The following is a 19,260-nucleotide window of genomic DNA, read 5'->3' on the forward strand; positions in this document are numbered from 1 at the left end:
TAAAAACTGCTCAGTGTCACACGGAAAAACAAACCATGCCCTGAAGACTCAAAAGCTGAAAGGAGAAGGCCCACCGAAGCTGCTTTACAGAACAAGAGTAACAGGACCTGTCAGGAGGCCAGGCCTCAGTAGCCCAGCCTAAACTGTATTTTAAGCACAGGCATCAGCTTAATCTCAAGACCCCATGGTCAAGTCATCCCAGTTATTTGGATAGAAGCCCATAGTCCATGTTGTGCTAAAGGGACAGTTTGATCTGCCCTTCATGCAGACCCAGAGCCAGCTTTCCTGCAGTCCAGACTGATCACCAGGGACATGGCTCCACATACTTGGTTCTGAGATCTCGACAGTGCCCTGCAGTGAGGTGGCACAGGTCCTTACAAAAAGTCTGACATCACGCACCCACAGGCTGGCACCGTGGTTACGTAGCATAACAAACGCCAGGCCTTCTGAATTCTGAAATGTGCATGTCTAGATAAACAAGTTATGAAGGATGCCTTTAACAATATGACTTAGCTATTAGCACTGGACTGTAACCCTGACTCTTTCAAAATGCCACATTGAGTTCTGCAGATGATGTGAATCACGAAGATAAATACAGTATTACAAGAAAGCATGGCAAAAAGGAGTTTGCCACTAGAAGAGGATGAAGGGAAAGCCAGAAACAAGTACAACTCACCTAGTTCTACCAAAAGTAACGATTTTTGTCTCAAGCAGTAAGTACAACTTTCACAATTGCAATTAAAAGTTCATGTAATGAGTCTGAAGACTGCCAAACAGAAATCAGAAAGAAAGGTGTGTGATACTGTACAAAAGCCACAGAAATGAACAATCCCCGTCTCCAATTGCTACAGATAATTCTAACATGCAACAGTAAGCAAGGCAATATGCATCTTAAAGCTTTAGAAAACAAATGACCAGCCAATACCACCAATGTATAATGCAGGTAAACTGGAAAGAAGCGTACATGCATTTTCTTTCTGTGACTCAGCTCTGCAGTGTGAACAAAAATCAAACTCTTTAGGTTTCTCTGCCTCTCTCTGAGCAGTCTGGTGTCACAAGAGGAACCAACTTCTCCTGTTATGTTTATCTTAAACAAAGGACAGTAACTGATTGCCAGTGTAAGATCATGCTAATCAAGTGTAGTGGGGTATTTTTGCTAGAAGAAAGGCTATTTTGGATTCATCTCAAAAAATATCCTGATGTGGTTGTCAGTTGCCAAAAGTTACAGCCCAACCCCCCCCCCCAAATTTACTGTGACTAATAACATTGTTTAAGAGTCTCAGGATAGTTATTCTGGGCTCGCTGCCAACTGTAATCAGCACTACATTTCTAAACCTCACACTTTAGTATTAAAAACATATATATGTTTTGTTTATGGATCTCTCCCCTACATACTTGCTTCTAGAAATTATTTGCTCCAAATGATTACATTTTGGTCAATTACGGGCACATGAGCAAATAGAAAGTTAGTGCTGCATAGACGATGCCAGTAACTTCTGGCAAGTCAACTACTCTACACAAAATCACCACAGTGTGTGTGCTCATCTGGCACGATTAACACAGACCAGTTTATCCCTCTCAGAAATCACAGCTCAGTTGGCCTAGGAGTTCCAAAAGCCAGAGTTGGGAAGAATTCCAGAACGTCTTTGAGTCACTGGTGTTTTTTCATGCTGACCAAATGCACGGAAGTGTCCATTCCCAAGCAACAAAGTTTTGGGAGAAAAAATAAATCAGAACACAATAACAACGTTAAACAAAAATTCTGATGCACTTGCAGATGTACCCTTACTCCGTCAACAACTCCGTGTAGCTGAAGACAGTAAAGGCAGCCTAAGTTTCAGCAAAGCAGGAGTGTCACCAGCACCTGATCTTATAATTAAGGTCATGTCTGGGAACAAGAAAGTTTTCATTAAGAAGCAGAAAAGGAAGCCTACACACTTGGGGTAAAAGCAAACAGCATTCTCCTTTGGAATGTGGAAACTGAGTTCAGGTCACATTAGGAGCAAATGTCTCAGCAGAAGGATCACCTCAATCATGAGCTTGAGAATTTTTTAACTTACGAGAAGGAAAGACAAAATGACTTTGCAGAAAGATACAAAGACAGCAGCTGCACTCCACAGAAGCGAAGATCAAATCATTAGTTGCAGGTACAGAAGCATCCCCAGAAAAATAATTCACGCGCAACTTTAGCATGAAAACAATCCTCTTAAAGTGAGCTTAGGGTGCCTGTGGAATCTTTCCTTCTCTGAATGGGGACGGTTCACACCCTGGCACCATCCACTACTGCAAGGCTGTGCACAAATCCTGGCTCCCTAGGCCGAGTGTGCTCTTAAGGAGTGCACAGAACTTCTGACAATAGAATGCAGAAGAAGCAGCGAGTGAACAGAGACCGAGCTGGCATCCCTCTTCCACATCGCCAACCAAAGTGATAGTAACTATCTTGTGCCACACTTCTAATCTATTAAAATAATTAACTGAAAGACTCATTTTTCCTCCTTAGGATGGGTAGAAAGATCAACCAAGGCTGTATCACTGAGATTTTTAAGAGCTATATTGCTAAGAAGTACACATGACAGCAGCCACATCAGCTCAAGAGGCTGACAGTCTCCATCAGTCTTGTAACAGACTTGTTTGAGGGGCTGAGTTTACTTTTGCCGAAAGGAATCCTGTGTTCCTGGATAATGATCAATTTATATGCTTTTTGTATTATTCTGAAAGAGATCAAACTCATAGTACCTTGTCTGCAATAGATGAAAAAGATCATGTGTCTATACTGTGTCACTAGAACTGTAAATTCATTACTATTATGGATCAACTATAGTTTTCTACGTCAACAGGAAGGTTCTTCTACACTTCCCTTCCCAATGAAGATATTTATCATTTTATATTTGCTGTTTCCTCTGCACAAATGACAGGTTCTCCTTTAAAATGAATTACCTACATATATGGATGTTTTTCCTGGATATTTTTTAAAAATACTGCATTAGAACTGTTTTATCCTTCGCATATTACTAAGTCTCTCTAGAAAGATTCTTGCAACTACTCATTTCCATGTAAATTTGTAGACTACACATAGAATCTATTTTTGGAGGAGCAAGCAACTGATTCTCATTTGAAAGTAAAAAAATATAGATTATTTGATTTACGAGCATCTTTTCTCAAGTTGAACTTTATTTAAGCCTGTTATATTCTACCTCATTACAAAAATCCAAGCTGTGTCAGCAAATGAGCACAAGACTCCAGCACTGTTTCTCCTGGGTTTGCAAGAGGGCAAAGCACACAGATCAGAAAGAACACCCTGCTAATTAAACTGAAGCAGATGACTACAGAAGAGCTTGTCATATGTAATACCTACCTCAAAACCCATCAGATTAAATATGCAAAATGTGAAGTAAAGGTGGGCAACAGCATTAAGCTCACATTCTAGATCTCCAACAGGCTGCAGAAGTTCTGACAGTTCCTCTAATTATTCACGGTAATGGACACTGGGGGCAAAAGGTAGGAGGGAGAAATACATTTTTCTCCATTATAGGTGCTGAGCACCAGGGCTAAAATCATGCCTGCCTGAACACTGATCAGTTTCTGCAAAGGTTAATAGCAATTAAATGTGGCAAACTAGACTAAATGAGAAACGGGTCATGATACCACTGTACTTGCAAAGAGCACAATACTTTGCAGAAAGGTATTTCTTGTTTAATATTTTTGAAGGTGCAAGAATACTCAGAATAAGAAAGAATAAGAAGCCTGCTCCTGTTCAAATGAAGACATAGAGCCTGGTATATTACAGAAGCCAATTTACTAAAATCATTTTTTAATAACAGAACATGCAAGTTCACGATATTAAAACATTAACCAGTTTCCACTTAAAACATACAAAGCCCTAAAAAAGACTATCAGTGAGAATCTGTCAGTTCCAGCTTAATCAGCTTTATATAAAGTCAACTAGCTCTTCCAAAGACATGTCTAACTGCAAAAACCATGCAAAACACAAATTAATAAATGCAGATTTGCAAAAGACAATAGAAGATTAATACGTTAGAATGAAGTATCTAATAAGATACCCATTTTCCTTCAGTATTTAACTGAAAGTACTGGTATCAAAATACTTCAAATTTTTATTTGTTCTGCTACAATTTAGTTCTCACATACAAATTATAAAATGAGTGAGCATTAGCTAACATTTTGAGCCGTCATTCTACCACACAGCAGAGAGAAATCACGAGTTGAGATTCCCTGGATTTTTCTACTTTAATATGTAAAAATATTAAGAAACTACTGTCCTAACACCAAAATAACTGGTTGGTAACTCAAGAGACCGGGGAAACAAGTATTATCATCAACTGATGTGCACAGTTTCCTCCTTCAAAGAGAGCAAAATTCACCTAACACATTGCTCAGAGAAAAGAAAAAGCAATTCTGGATTTACATGACAATAAATCAGGCTTATCAGGCACCAAAAACCTCTTGATTACTCATTAGTAAATACATCAAGGAAAACAAAAAATGAAAAAGGTAACTTGCATTGCTGTCCTCGGGATCTTCCAAACCATCAGGCCGACTAAGGTTGCGTGAAGGCTGACTACACACGACATCATCTTCCAGCTCCCAAAAGGACGTTCTAACAGGTGGCCTTTGGATCTCATCAGGATTAAAAGCACCATCTGCTCCATCTGAAGGAAAATTAGAGCATCTTTGTTCAGTAGTTTGCATTTTGAGATCACAGATGTGCTAACTTACATTTAAAAATCAAGACTTTTAAGCACATTTTTGTTTACCTTATCGATTCTCATTAGTAAAGGCACTTTATTAAATAAATTCTCAATCAATAAAGGCTCTGTGCACCAGTATAGAGATTGTTGGTACTTGACCTGCATTAAATGAGTCTCTGTTTTTGAAACAGTGAGAAAGAAATTATACTGGGGGGGGTGAGGGGATGGAATTTACTTACCTCTTCTTTCCTGAACTGCATAAGGGTTTCCGTATTGCAATACTGGTAGTCTGCCTGGCACTGCAGGAACTGGTCCATTTTCCTCTGAATACGGGTTGCGAAAATGTAATGTCTGTTGTGAAATCTGTCCTTCCATTATCCTTCCAGCTTGACTTCCTGGTGTCCTGCCAAGTTCCTAAATAATGCAAAGTTCAAAATGTAATTAACCTATGGAGTCCAACCAAAGTTCAAGATTTTAAAGAAAAATTTATATTTGTTTTTAAAAATACATCTGCGAACCTTTCCACTGTCATTTCATCTTGTTCTAGTGCCAAATATACCATACGTAACAAAAACAGTCAGTGAAGAAAACAAAATACAAATAAGATATTCATGATATTTGAATAGGCAAGGAAAGAAGACAGAGAATGGGAGGTCAGGAAAGACCTGGAAAGGGTCTTGAAAGCATAATAAGTAACTCCTGATCCCTCCAGTGGAGGCCGGCAAGCAAAGCAAAGGGCCAGGAAAGTGCCGTGCACCTTGCACCGCTCTCTGAATGAAAACAGGTGAGAAAAGGTTTCTCCTGTCAGGGCCATAATGGGCTACAGCAAGTGTCACAATTCTACTGAAATTCTGGGTAAGATTTTTAACTTGATGAACAGCTGGAGGAGACCATGTTACAGATACTTTACATGGACACGATTTAGGTAAACACTGGGATAACTAAAATTTAAAAATGGGTCAGATTGAAGACAATTGATTCTAGGAAGGAAAACTATTACTCAAGGTTGGTATCTTCTATCTATGCTAACAAACAGAAATTAGTGCTATTGTTTACTAGGTTACTTATTTCAAACAATATTTATACTACAAGCATCATGTGGAGCAAAACTGCACCTGTACCACTGTCTAATCACAAATAAGTGCATTTTAAATCCATGAGAAGTTGTGTTTTCATGCACAGATTCCAAAGTTATTACACTGCCTGTGGAAAATAATTTGTTCTCTATGAACCTAATGAGCAAAGTTCTAATTCATCCTTCTTTATAACCTCACCTGCTTTGTATATACACATACTCAGAGTTTAGCAAGCATATGTATATATCTTACTTCCAAAATTCAGCGTTTTCATCCAAAATATAAAATTGTTGAATTTATTGAGGTGCTTAAGTGGTTATTTCAAAATTTCTATCAGAAACGCAATTAAATCTTCCTGAAAAGCTCAAAGAGAATTTTTCAAAAAAATAATATCCTTAAAATCCTAGATTCTTGCATATAATCCATAGAGATCTCAATTATTATACATACTAAAGGGTTTTTATCACTTACAAACCATTAAAACTGTAAGCAAACATATGTAAGACAGTAATTAAAGTGACTTAAGTGTGGTTAGTGCATTGGCTGTAATTCATTCAGAGAAGAGTCTTTCTCATCCTTCCCTGTAATAAAATGGGTTAAGGGAAAGAGAGCATGTGTGCCGAGAATATCCAAAGGAATGTGACATTTACAGTATAGAACCCAGCAAAAAACTCTGACAAGTAAAAATGAAAATAATAATTTAAAAATTGAGACTGTTAAGATAAAAAGGCTTTCCAATCCTTTTGTTCTTTCTGGTTAGTATTTTGTTATGGATTCTCTAGGTTCATATTTAATATTTGCTAACGTAATGTTAATAAATTGGAAGTGTGTGTTTTCCCCAAAAGACTTCAAACAAGATTTCAATTAGTGATTTAACTACATGAGAAGTAAAATGTCTCAGACATTTAAAAAAAAAAAAAAAAAAAAAAAAAGAGTTGTTCCGTTTAAAAACAGGTAAACTTCAGCTGAAACATTAGAAACCAAAAATGCAAAATCAAGTAGCAATAACTACTCTGAAAACAAAACACCACACAAATTAAAACAGACAGAGAGCATACATTTATTGTTACATACACACAATGAGGTTTCAGATACGAAGGACTTGGACCCCAACGGCAACATCATAGGATCATTTTGGTTGGAAGAGATCACTAAGTCCAACCATAATCTGATTCCTGCACTAAACTGTGTTCCTAGGAACCTCTTAAAGTCATTTTCAAATAGCAAAAAAGTAGTGTCCACAACTGTAAGGCAGCTTACAGGAAGTTACTTTTTGGGACCACTGGCCATAAAAACAGTAGTGTGTTTTTTCTTTTAGAAACATCTTCTAATACAAGATAAGACAATTTCTGCATAGCACCCTCCAATTATCCTCATGTAGATAAAATATAAAACGATGCTAGCGTTACTTTAGATTTATACACTAAATTGCATATATGATTGAAATGGTTAAGGTTAAATAGTCAGGATTACGTCTTAAAGTTTTACGGAGTGTGTAAAATCTAAATAATAATGTCTAGTCACTATAAAGCAGGAACAATTAATTATCAGCCAAATTAAAATTTTTCCTTTTTATAATCAATTTCTTCTCCAATATGGATGCAGTTTAGAATGAGAGGCAGTGGCATTAATACTTTAATTTTAGCATCGTGTAAGATTAAAACAGAATGTAGATCAAAGTGACTGTAAAAAGGTGCTATAAAATAGTCTTGGCCAGAAGTTGGACAGCTAGGGTACTGAGACTGATGGGAAAAAAAAAAAGGGGAGCTATTTAAGTATGTAAATAAAATAGAAACCAAGAAATTTTATAGGTTTGAAGAGACAGCAAATGAACATTTTTTGCATGCTATGTTTGGTGACATTTATAAACAAACACTGGTAATGGAGTATAAATTGAAAAGCTGTTTACTATACTGTGCTTAACCTTTTAAATCATGGTTCCAGTCTAGCAAGGCACTTTGATTCTTCTTTGAATGTAAATATCCATAAATTGGGTAGACAAAGTTCTAAGCTTTTATAAGCTCCATACATTATTATTACAGTTGTTCTCCTTCTTATGTGCATTGTTTAAAATTACTCCCTCCAGCTAAACTAGATTCATAAAAACTCAACTTTTATTTTGCTTTCTTTTGAATTAGAAAAATATGAGAGAAATCTATTAAAAATTACATCTTTGGCTAAAAAAAAAAAAAAGAAGATAATTTAAATACCAACTACTTGAGAATCTAGAATTTTACAAAACACTTCACTAGCTTTATCTGAAATTAGTTTAATTTCAATTTATCAGTAATGCAAATTGCTGTTCTTACTAAGTATCTGTTCACACTGGATTTTTAAAGTAATCTGAACAATCCTAACTCTTCCACAGTATCATGCAATATTATCTGAATGTAATAGAGACATTTTATTATTCCACTTCTCAGTAAAATCTAGCTTTTATTAATTGCCATATAACACCTCAGAGGTACTTCCAACATTAGAACATTACCTAGTATTTCAGAATGTCTGGTTTAACAGTAATGGTAATGAACTTTATTTGACAGTGAACTCTTGAAAGCAGCAGTCCATTTTCTATCATATATTTAAAAATCAGGGTACTATGTGTGTACCTTTTCCAATAAGGATTATTTTTCCAGTTGTAATTTACTAAAGTCATTACTGTCACATGTCAAGCTGCTCTTACTATTATAAGCAGCCGATAAGTGCAGACGTCGAAAGGATTTGGTTGCATGCACACATAATGTAAACCTGGATATTATACTGTTGAAATGTCTACATGTCTGATTATAGGACAACACTGGATAAAAGCAAAAATAATCCTAACCAGTGATGGACAAAAGAAACTGTCAAGCTGAGTGTGTACCATTCATGTCTTATGCCAGGATTCCAAAGGGAAGAAGGTTTACTAATTGTGCTGCCTGTCAGACAGTAACTCCTGAAAGTATCAGGAAGAGAGTCTGCCTCAAATAAATGAAATTCCTGCAAGTTTTGCTAACTGATGCTCCCTTAGAGGACAGAAAGGCTGCAGCATGAGCTCAATAATAATCATCTCTATTTGACAGCAGCACATGCACTAAAAGTTGTGGTATCAGCCTCCAGACACAACAGGGCTAAACTTCTTTGACCAAGAGATAAGAGTAAAGCAGGAAGGAGGCTGGAAGTCCACTGAAATCTTGTAGAAAAACAGTGATGCTGCTGAGATGAGAAAGGAATATGGGATAAAAACTGGTAGGAATCCCTATTTTCTGTGAACTGTACAGCTAGTTGCAATTTCAGATAACTGATTTACACAAAGTAATCCCTATGTGCAAACAAATAATGATTTTAGATCCTGGATGGAAAATGACTCCAGACAGGAACTAAGATATAATTCTTGCCTCTGTAACCTTTTTTTAGAATATATATAGAAAATATTCTAGAACACTATTACAGAACAATAAATGATGGTATTTTCAAAGGTCGAGTCAGTTCTGATGACTTAGTATATTATGGTGTACTTTTAAAATATATATATATATTAGTATTTATAACACAACTTGTTACTAACTCATTTTGGCGAAACATATGAATATGGAAAGCTATGTTTAAAGAGCAAACCAATTCTCACTTAAAAATAAATTGCGATTCCTCCAACCAAAGAACCTCACAAACGTTAATTTACAAAATTTAGCAGGAATCCTGTCAATACCTTCTCACTGGTAAAGAGTTCCAACTGTGATGCCAGTTCCTTTATTCGTCTCTCTTTTTCCGCCAGCTGAACCTGTATGTAAAGAAGTTTAAGGTTCCTATATTAGTGAAAAGAAACTACTTCCCTGGATGTTACGTTGTGAAAAGAAAGTTAGTTCAGTGATGATCTAAGATCATCTTTCAGATGGAAAATATTTTGTCTACTATAGCTACACGCAACATCTAGTACCACTACAAATTAAAACCAACAATTCTCCTTAAGTTTATCTACTGGATAACAGCAGGACATTGGCAGCCTTTTCTTGCCAGTTTTCAGAAAACAGTTGTGGAATGATAAAAGCCTGGGTTAAAACCCAGGAGTAGCATCAGTGATACTAATGGCAGGGGAGACACCGCTGCCCAGAAACAGCTGCACGTTTGCAAGCCTTATCTCATTATTTCTCAAGGAATCTGTTGGCAAGCGGGTCGGTGACTTTTCTCATTCCCTTCTCTCCAGCTCTCACATCCCCCTCAACAGAACTGAGAGAACCAAAACCTCTTCCTACCTCAAAGACACTAAATTTGTTTCATGAACCTTGTATTTCTGTTGGGTTCTCCCAGAGGAGATGCAACTAACACATTTCACAATTCTTCCAGACTTCCTCCTTGCTTCAAAAGGATTATTTAAATAATCTTTCTCTACAAAGGGCTATTTTATTTGGATACTGGTTGCTTTGGAGACTGCCTCTCCATTTGTTTTTCTAGCATCTAAACTCAATTCTCTGCAGAGTTATGTATCAATGTTTTCCAGTTTGTAAATTCCTGCTCCTAATTCAGGTCTGAGAGAAACCTACTGCCTGGGAAGAAAAGTTCACCTTTTTTTCCGCACCCAAACCCTCCTGAACAATGACAAGTTTAGAACTGTAGTCTAAATGCTTGCCGTTTTGGAACTAATTATTTATTACTCCTGGCATTGAGAAGTTAAAAACAAACCAATTTTACATTAAATTATGCATGGTAACTGATCACTGATAATTAATAATATTAAATAAATCTTACAGAGCAATGCATTTTATAAATTGAAATTAAAGCTTTAAAAAGTATCAAAAAAGGACAACGCAGCCTACAGAGTGCTGAAATGAGATGTACAGTAATTCAGTATTTTACAAAGAAAAAGTGCTGTAACTTCTCATGGAAGGGCAGGTCCTACCACAACTGATACAGTCACAGTTAAATTTAATCCCTGTTCATTACAGTGGGCAAAAATGGGAAACAAAGAATATTCTATCCTGTCAACTGCCCTGTCACCATTAGACTGAAAACAAGCACAAAAGCTGGTCTTATGGAAATCTGTTGCTCTTATCTTGTCTTTGTTGACCTAAAACACCACATCAACATATGTACTATCACATAACCTCAAAGACTAAGGCCCCGTGTAAGCTAAAGCTGCCCATTATGCTTGACTTTCTGGTGTATGTGTTACATCACTTCACCAAGACTATAGTTGCAATACTCCAAAATAAGTGATTCTCTCTTGATGATTTTAAAAACAGCAAGTCACTCATCTTGTATCTCTCTAGTTAATTCAGCTAAAATGCATTAAACGTCACTACACTGGTAATACAGCATGCAATATGAAGATTTTAGACAAACACACCAAACAATACTGCTGTTAATATTACAGTAAGCAACGGGACATTACAATTCTCTAACTCTTTTTCCTCCTATAATACAAGATTAACATCATTTAGAGGTTTGTCTAAATCCACAATATTAAAAGACTGATAGCCATTTGGTAATATACTTAGCAGATCTGGCTTTAAAAGAAGCATTACAAGACTGCGTTGTTTCTACAAGTGCAGAATACAATTCCTATTTACAGCAAAAATACATTTAGTGTCTTTTCCCCATTAAAATCTTCACTATCTGAAGTACCAGAAACAAGCAACTATGTTAAGAACAGGATACCAATCATTGTCATAAACAAAATCTGTAACTTACTTTATACTGATCCTCCATTGCTGCTAGCTGTAATTTTATACCCTCATTGATTTTCACTTGTTCTTTCCACTTCAGCTCCAGTTTAGCAAGTTCATCAGCATAAACGCTGCATTTCATCTTCTCCTCCTAAAGTAGTTTATACCACAGCATGAAATATTTACCATTTTAAGAGATTTCCCCCACCACCTCCAACAATGACTCGTGTAAACTCCATGCTTTTAGAATGAGACTATTAGAAAATGGCTTCCCCAAAAAATCAAGCCTGACTCTAGACTTTGAAGGACAGGACCACTGAACACTGCATAAACCATGTTCAGTACATTTTTTTTCTTGCCTGAGTTTTCAACAAGTTCTTTAGCTTCACTGTTTCTTTGTATCCTAATACTACACTGTAATCATAATTATAGTTTGAAAAGTCTCACTTCAATACCATACCTTTCCCCCTGCACTTTTTACAACCTACATATCTTTCATCCAGAAGGTCAAAGGCAAACCTTTCCTCAAGCATCACTATAGAAGAAACAGCCAACAGAACCTAACACAGGCTCTCCATAAACTGGGTAATGAGCAGAATTACATGACAGTTGTTACATTTTTGACATTAAAATAGAATTATTTCCTTCTGATGAATTAGAAAAACAAGATTATAAACTCAGTTCGTAGCAGTGTGTGAAATGTATTATGACTATTTAAGAACAAAACATACAGAAGCAGAGAAAAATTCCATGTCTATAATTCTAATCTTCATTCTAACTGTTCTGACTTCATAATGTTGATTAATCTTACTTTTCTAATCACCAAACAACAAGCAAACAAATAAGCAGAGACAAAGCAATACCCAGAAATCATTTCTTTAACAAGTCTGCAACAGTCAACTTTTCACCACCACCACTGATTAAATACTCCATTGTCATATGTACCTCCAAACGGCTTAAATGAAAATCAAATTATGACTGGCAGGTATTAATATTTGAAGAGCATGGCTAATGCGGCACTACGGGTGCCAACTTTGGTCCAGACGACCATATAAATGCCTTTATGTGTGACTGAAACCAAGCTAGTTGGCAGAACCCACTTCGATATCAAAACACTGTAAAAATCCAGGACAGCCGGATTTGGAAGAGCTCTCACACTTGAACAGCATATCAGATAAACATTGCTATATTTGTTCTGGACATCAGCTGGCTTATAGCAACATGCCGTATTTGATTTATAAAACAATTATACTTAAAATATAACGGAAGAAAAAAGTATTAACAACATTACGCATAGAAGCAGTAGTAGTTTTGTTCATTTGTTTTACTGCATCTGGGTTATCCTGAGGGGTCCTTGCCTGGAGTCTCTAACACCACAGGTAATAAAGAGCTGACTTAATAAAAAAATGTGTTTCGTAATGTTAAGATTTCTACAATAATTGCAGTGTATCACACAAACAAGCAAGGAAACTCAGCTGGGTAAGCTTTGTAATTTTAAGACTTAGCACCTATAGCTACTTTGTGTTCAGCTTTCCAAAGCAGCCATTTACTTACTGCCAACATTTGCTTGCATTTCTTATACTTCTCTGTTTTCTCAGCAATTTCTTTATTCATTTCACGTACTTGCTCCTTTACCATGAATTCCGAAACTATCTCAGATGAAATGGGGCTAACTGTGAACATTGAAATAAAAATAAGAATATTGATTTTTTGTTCCATAAATGAAGTTTTTATAAGACAAATGACAGGTCAAATCCAACAGTACATCAAGAACAGAGTGCTCCATATTATCCAAGCAAATAGTTAATCAGAGACAATCAGTATCATATGACTAGTGATACGTAGTGATCAGCGCTCATAAAGGCAGGTCAGCGTTCAGTTCTCTCACATACTGAAGATGAACATAAATATACACATAAATACTAGAAAAGGCAATATCAAACAAGCAAACAAAAAACACAACAGAACAAACAAACAAAACACCAAACAAAAAAAAAGACAACAAACAACAGACATCTCTCCCCTTGGCTCCCAAGAAAGTGAACAGCAGAACACATATATTATGATATCATACTAGATATTTTATTCTTCTGTAAAAACATGAAATGCCTTAGCAATCTACTTCATCCCATCACATACTAGAACTGAGCAAGCTTGCTGGGCTTTTATTTGTTTTAGGAAACACTTGTATTTACTTAAGACAGGAGGAAACTGACAGAAATTACAATCTATAGTCACTATGGACAAAAAGAATGTGTGAATTATAGAGTAACACAAACAAAATTAGTCAGTGTTTACTGGCATTTATCAATTTAAATTGGATAATAAACCAGGCTTAGTTTTAAGCTATTATATGTTTGTGTTTTAGAAGATTAGTTTTGTAACTTCATAACTTAATAGTTCATAAAAATTAAAACCCAGTTAAACATTTTCTAATAAACCACTATTGCCTATAAATCATGAGAATAATCTATAGACCTGACCTTGCCATCACATAATCAGAACTTTTAAGCTGATTTGAATTTACAGTAGAATGCTACATTGGACAGTAATTATAACAGGAGTGCAAAATTAACCATGCTATTGTATATAATTTGCAAATTTGGGGAGGATTTTTTTTAATGAATTGTTTATTAGCTTGGCAAAACCAGCTCTGTGTCAGCTATCAAGCAGAAACTCAAGAGTTCAGTCATACTGACACTAACAAATAGCAACTGAACTGTTTTAAAGTTATTTATGAATGTTACCGCTTGAAAAAAGCAAGATTTTTTTATTAATTTTCACATTTCTAATCATCATTTTAACTAAAACAGAACAAGTATACCTACTTTATGCTATAAATACTATTAGTGAGTACTCCACACAGACAACACTTTCAGGCTGATATAAATAGACAAAATTTAAACTGTTGATACCTGGAGACGCAGACAACTTTTTGTCTGTAACAACGGCAGTAGCTGTCTCACTGTTAGATGCATCTGGCAGTTTCTGTTGATGCCCTGCAATTTTCTTTGTGAAAAGAAATTTTGTTTTGGTATTTAACTACATGAAAGCCAAAGCACAAAGTAACATATATCTTGCACTATCATCTCCAAAACTGGACTAGATAGAATTGCTTATTAAAACAGGAGGTACTAAGTACACAAACACATTCAATTCTACTAACACTAGAATTGCCTCAGACTATTATTTTTATAACTTTATATTCTAAAGTTATTTTCCCTGGATACAGTAACTTCTACACAGATTATTAGAAAAATCTTATTTTCCAGAGAATCAGTTACACTTAAATCTATCAACTTAAATCTAATATTCCATTAGAAAATGCAGTCTGTAGTACCAGCGAGTGCTGAACTTCTGATGCCAAAGTAGTGAAATTTGGTGTTTGTAATCAGATGTACAACACAGCCAAAGGGGCAGAAGATTTTTAAGGAAAAGCCGTAAGCATTTTGCTATGACACCTCATTCACCATTGACCTTCTGGATGAGAAGATAACTTTTTAAAGTAACCTGTGGATCAAAGCCAAGTAACTATTCCATTTTTATGTAGATAGCAGAAACACTTAAGTCTGTTTTGCTTAAGAATACACATTTGTACATCTTGCCATTGCACACACGCTTTTTCCCGTTTGAGCTCCTCTCTGACTCAAGTCACTAATTTCACAAAATTCCGAAGAACTCTGCTCTCAAAACTGTCTGAAATTCACTAACAAGTTACCAGGTGGCATAACACTCACATGTCATTGCAACAGCCTCATTTAGGTTGGACATTAGAAAGAAATTATTTACAGAGAGAGTGATCAGGCATTGGAATGGCCTGCCCAGGGAGGTGGTGGACTCACTGTCCCCGGAGGTTTTTAAACTGAGATTGTACATGGCACTTAGTGCCATGATCTAGTAAATGGACTGAAGTTGGACCAAGGGTTGGACTTGATGATCTCTGAGGTCTTTTCCAACCCAGTCAATTCTGTGATTCTATGTATGTAACAAAGCCTTGACTAGTGATAAGAATACAAAATACATACAGAATACAACTATATGCTGTGTTGTGGAAGCTTTCTCCCCACTTCACTTTGAAATCTTCCTCCATCTCACCCACTTTTGGGTTTGGAGTTTTTTTGTTGTGGTGGTGGGGGTACTGAATAGAGGTAGTAATTACCGATTTTTCCCCGCTCCAGTTTTAAACTTCTTCCTTGAACAATGTTATGCTTATAGGCTCACCCAAACTCTGATAGCTTTCTATATACACCAGTGACTATAAATCCCACGCTTGCTTTTGACAACTATTTAAAAAGAATCATAGAAGTAGTGTAGCTTCACAGAAGAAAATGGTAAATTAAAGAGTCATTGCTTACTGCATGTTTTAATCCTTTTAAAAAGTGCTGCGTTTTGCAGAAGGAAATCAAATAGTTGCTGAAAAGTTACAAAAGCAAGTGCAATTTCTCCCATTCTACTTACTGCCTGTTCTGTAAACTTGTTTACTTGTTTCTGAAGTTTTTGACATTCTTTGAATTTTTCCTTGTAATGGTCAGCAGCCATTTGCAGACGAAGCTTCAGATCTTCAACTTCTCTACGCAGTTCCTGCTCCACTGTGTTTGAAGTTTCCTTAAAAAAAAAAAATAAAAACTGTTCTCCCTTTTGTTCAAATATCACTATTTCCCAAAAAGCCTTTTTGCAATTAAAGAAGCATAACGCTCTGTGTAAGCACAGAAGTTCCTGGCTTTTTTGTGGGAAAGAGAAGGATAGAGTCGTAGAGCACAGGGCATCTGTGCTGAACTTCATTCCAAGTAGGACACACTGAGGGAGTCAACAGGGACTTCTACAATACCAGAGCCAGGTAAAAAGGATTCTTATTCTATGGGCTGATTAATGCATACCAAAAGTCTGAATGTATACCTAAAGTCTAAACACCTTCCAGAAGGTGTGGTATCTTATAGACAAGTATAGCTACATGGCAAAAATGGACACACCACGACCGTGTTCCATCACCCTCCCTGTGTTTCTGCTGGAAGTGCGACAGTTGAGCTGCGACATTGATACGTAAGCAGAGCAAACTCCATTTACCAACTGGATACATGCCATATTCACATACTTTCTGGTAACTTAAGTTATTCAGATTATCTGCCACTTCTTTCAGGATTCATTTCAAAGATATTGTATACAACTGAAATTCTTAGAAAAACATGTAATTCTTAGATATTTTAAATATAATAGTTATTTTGAGGGTTGTACTATTCACTTTGTATTTAGTGCACTATTTTCATTAGTGTTCAGATCAAGATATATATCTATATATATATATATATAGATATATAGATATTTTTTTTTTTCCGAACTGCTACATCATTACAGCAATCCTAGTAGCAAATGAATCCAATATAGTTGCAGTCATGGAAGATGTGCTACAAAGCTCAGTTAAGTCAGAATGATTAAACTTACATCAGCTCACTACATTTTATCCAAGATGAAGAAAGTCAAGACAGTTTGCATTACGTCAGTATTTTTGTGATTACTAAAGCATACTAAGGACTTATAAGAATCAAAATAGAATCCGTCAAAGAGGAAAAAACATTCTAAAAAAAATTTCTAACAATCAATTTTCTCATCTGAATGAATTTCTAATGCTGCTGTGTCTCACATAAAAGAAATAAGAAAGACAGAGGATTCAAAATACAGATAAATACTATACTATTCTGTGAAAATAATCTGGGGGTGGAATGGAGTTCCTGTAATTCGTAGCAGAAAACTTCCTTCTCACCAGCCTTCCAAAACAGCTAACATGCACTTGACCCAAGGTAGTATCAAGTGTCGAAAGAGAATTTGATAATAATTTCTACTAGTCATGTAGAAACCTATTTTATTACCCAACTTTATCAAAGCTAGCTCTGACAGATTTTAAATACAGATAAACTTCAGTTCTACATACTGACAATTTACCTGTTCATTTTTCAAAGCTGTGATTTTTTTAAGTTCAGCTAAAGCATCAGCAAGCTGCTTTTTCAATTTTTCATTTTCCAGACGCGCACTGTGAAGATCTGCCATTGTCTTATCTCGCACATTTACTGCATCACTCAGCTCTTTTGACATTAGGACAGCTTCTTGTTTGCTAGCCTGAATCTGATCTTCAGCTTTCCGAAGCTGTTCTTTTAAAATACTTGCATCCTCCTGGGGAAGAGAACAGAGGGAAGAAAATCCATCATTTTTAAAATTCAAAGATTAAATAAAGGTTGGTATAGGGATTAGAAACATTTGGAAGAAAAACAGTGGCTTTAGCAAAACCACTAAATCAAGAAGTTGTTATACAAATACCATTTTCCTCATTTGCGTTCTTTGCTAACAATGAAGTGTAAACATATTTCCCTATGACATAAAAGCAAATTTAAATACTATTATTCCATATATACTGGATTTTTGTTTTATTTCTGGCTTTGGTTTTATGCATATGCCAAAACCAGTCCGTTTTCCAGAACATCTTTGTTCTTATCACCATAGAAGCCATCCAGCTTCAAAACCAAAAGTTCAGCCCATAGTAACACAGGGCAGGTAACAAAACAGAGTTCTTACAATGACTACAAATACTTGACATAAGAAACTGGAAAGGAGCTTTGGGATGTTTTTCTCACAGCTTCATTTCCCAACAACTTGCACAGTAAGTTTTTCAGAAGGAACTGAGAGCAGAAAGTACTGAAGAGCAAGCTGCAGCATGCAGCACTAAGGCTCTCAGCACTGCTGCAGCTCTATAGGGGAGCCCAAGGGCCAACTGACCAGGCTGCACTACTGGCCTCTCATTCATCAGAGAAGCAAAGAATTAAAGAATTCAAAGCTACTATAACCTACTCACAGCCTCTGGGCTTCCTGAAGGCATAATCATCTCATATTCTTGAGTCTAGACATAACTTCAGGCATCTCTAGTCCATTATTTGTTAATTTTTGAATAATCACTTAGCATAGCAAGTCCAGAGGAATACTAGTATATTTTGTAAACACTCATGAAGACAGACGAATGAGGAAATGCCCTGAAGTCACAGAATCACACACAGAATCACAGAATGTTAGGGACTGGAAGGGACCTCGCAAGATCATCCTGTCCCTTAGTTATTTTTACAGTGCATGACACATCACTTACATATTTCAGTAAATATCTACAGTGTCACAGTGTAAGACAAAAAATGTTGATGATCCCACCGGTAACATCACAATCACTTCAAGATGAATAAATGACATAAGTGTTTGGTTGCTTCAGCACTGGTGCACACACCCCCACACACACGTTTTTACTTCAAAATAAAATACAGTAGTAGTTTAACACATTCAGAAACAAAACTGCGGAGCAGTCAAGAGACTAAAACAAGATAAGCTGTAACTTCAAGCAAGATAGCATGTCTTCCGTCTTCTTGCTATTTCCATTCTCAACAGCGCTACTTTTCTGCTTAAATTTTGCATTCATAATTCACATGGCTTTAACACAATTTATATTCTTCTAATATCTAGATTGTTTTTTCTGTGAGAAGACTGGCAAGATACACAAAATGAAGTCATCTCCATAATCTGACTTTTCCATGCTGGCCTCAAAGGCTGTGTCTAAATAAACTCTTTCGTTTAGATCAAGGGAACATTTGTGAAGCAAAACTCTCAGTCAATTCCACTATTACTTATCACACTGGAGATCACAGAACAGAACAGTCTCAGGGCACAGAAAGTAAACTCCTTTTGGATGAAAAAACACAGGCAGATGTGTATCAGGAACAAACACCTAAAGGGTATTCTTCATCGCACCACACTAAAACTAGTCTGGAGTAACCCCACCTGAACCATGGACAGCATAGATACCAC

The 19,260-nt window shown here is 36.2% G+C and overlaps 1 protein-coding gene across 4 annotated transcripts in view; it reads right to left on the minus strand.

The window, feature by feature from the left end:
• Positions 1–19,260, minus strand: part of TAX1BP1 (Tax1 binding protein 1) — a 63,260-nt gene that overhangs the window by 5,341 nt on the left and 38,659 nt on the right. For 3 of the 4 annotated variants that reach the window (XM_082046735.1, XM_082046733.1, XM_082046734.1), the window contains 8 exons: positions 17,365–17,592; positions 15,886–16,032; positions 14,343–14,436; positions 12,982–13,100; positions 11,453–11,578; positions 9,474–9,545; positions 4,949–5,123; positions 4,522–4,670 (listed from right to left, as the gene is read on the minus strand). In XM_082046735.1, the coding sequence (XP_081902861.1) occupies positions 4,522–4,670; positions 4,949–5,123; positions 9,474–9,545; positions 11,453–11,578; positions 12,982–13,100; positions 14,343–14,436; positions 15,886–16,032; positions 17,365–17,592 (1,110 nt within the window). The remainder of the gene's footprint in view (positions 1–4,521; positions 4,671–4,948; positions 5,124–9,473; positions 9,546–11,452; positions 11,579–12,981; positions 13,101–14,342; positions 14,437–15,885; positions 16,033–17,364; positions 17,593–19,260) is intronic. The other variant, XM_082046736.1, reaches the window with a different exon arrangement.

This window comes from Streptopelia decaocto (assembly GCF_964273445.1).
Source record: "Streptopelia decaocto genome assembly, chromosome: 2".
NCBI classification, from domain to species: Eukaryota; Metazoa; Chordata; class Aves; order Columbiformes; family Columbidae; genus Streptopelia; species Streptopelia decaocto.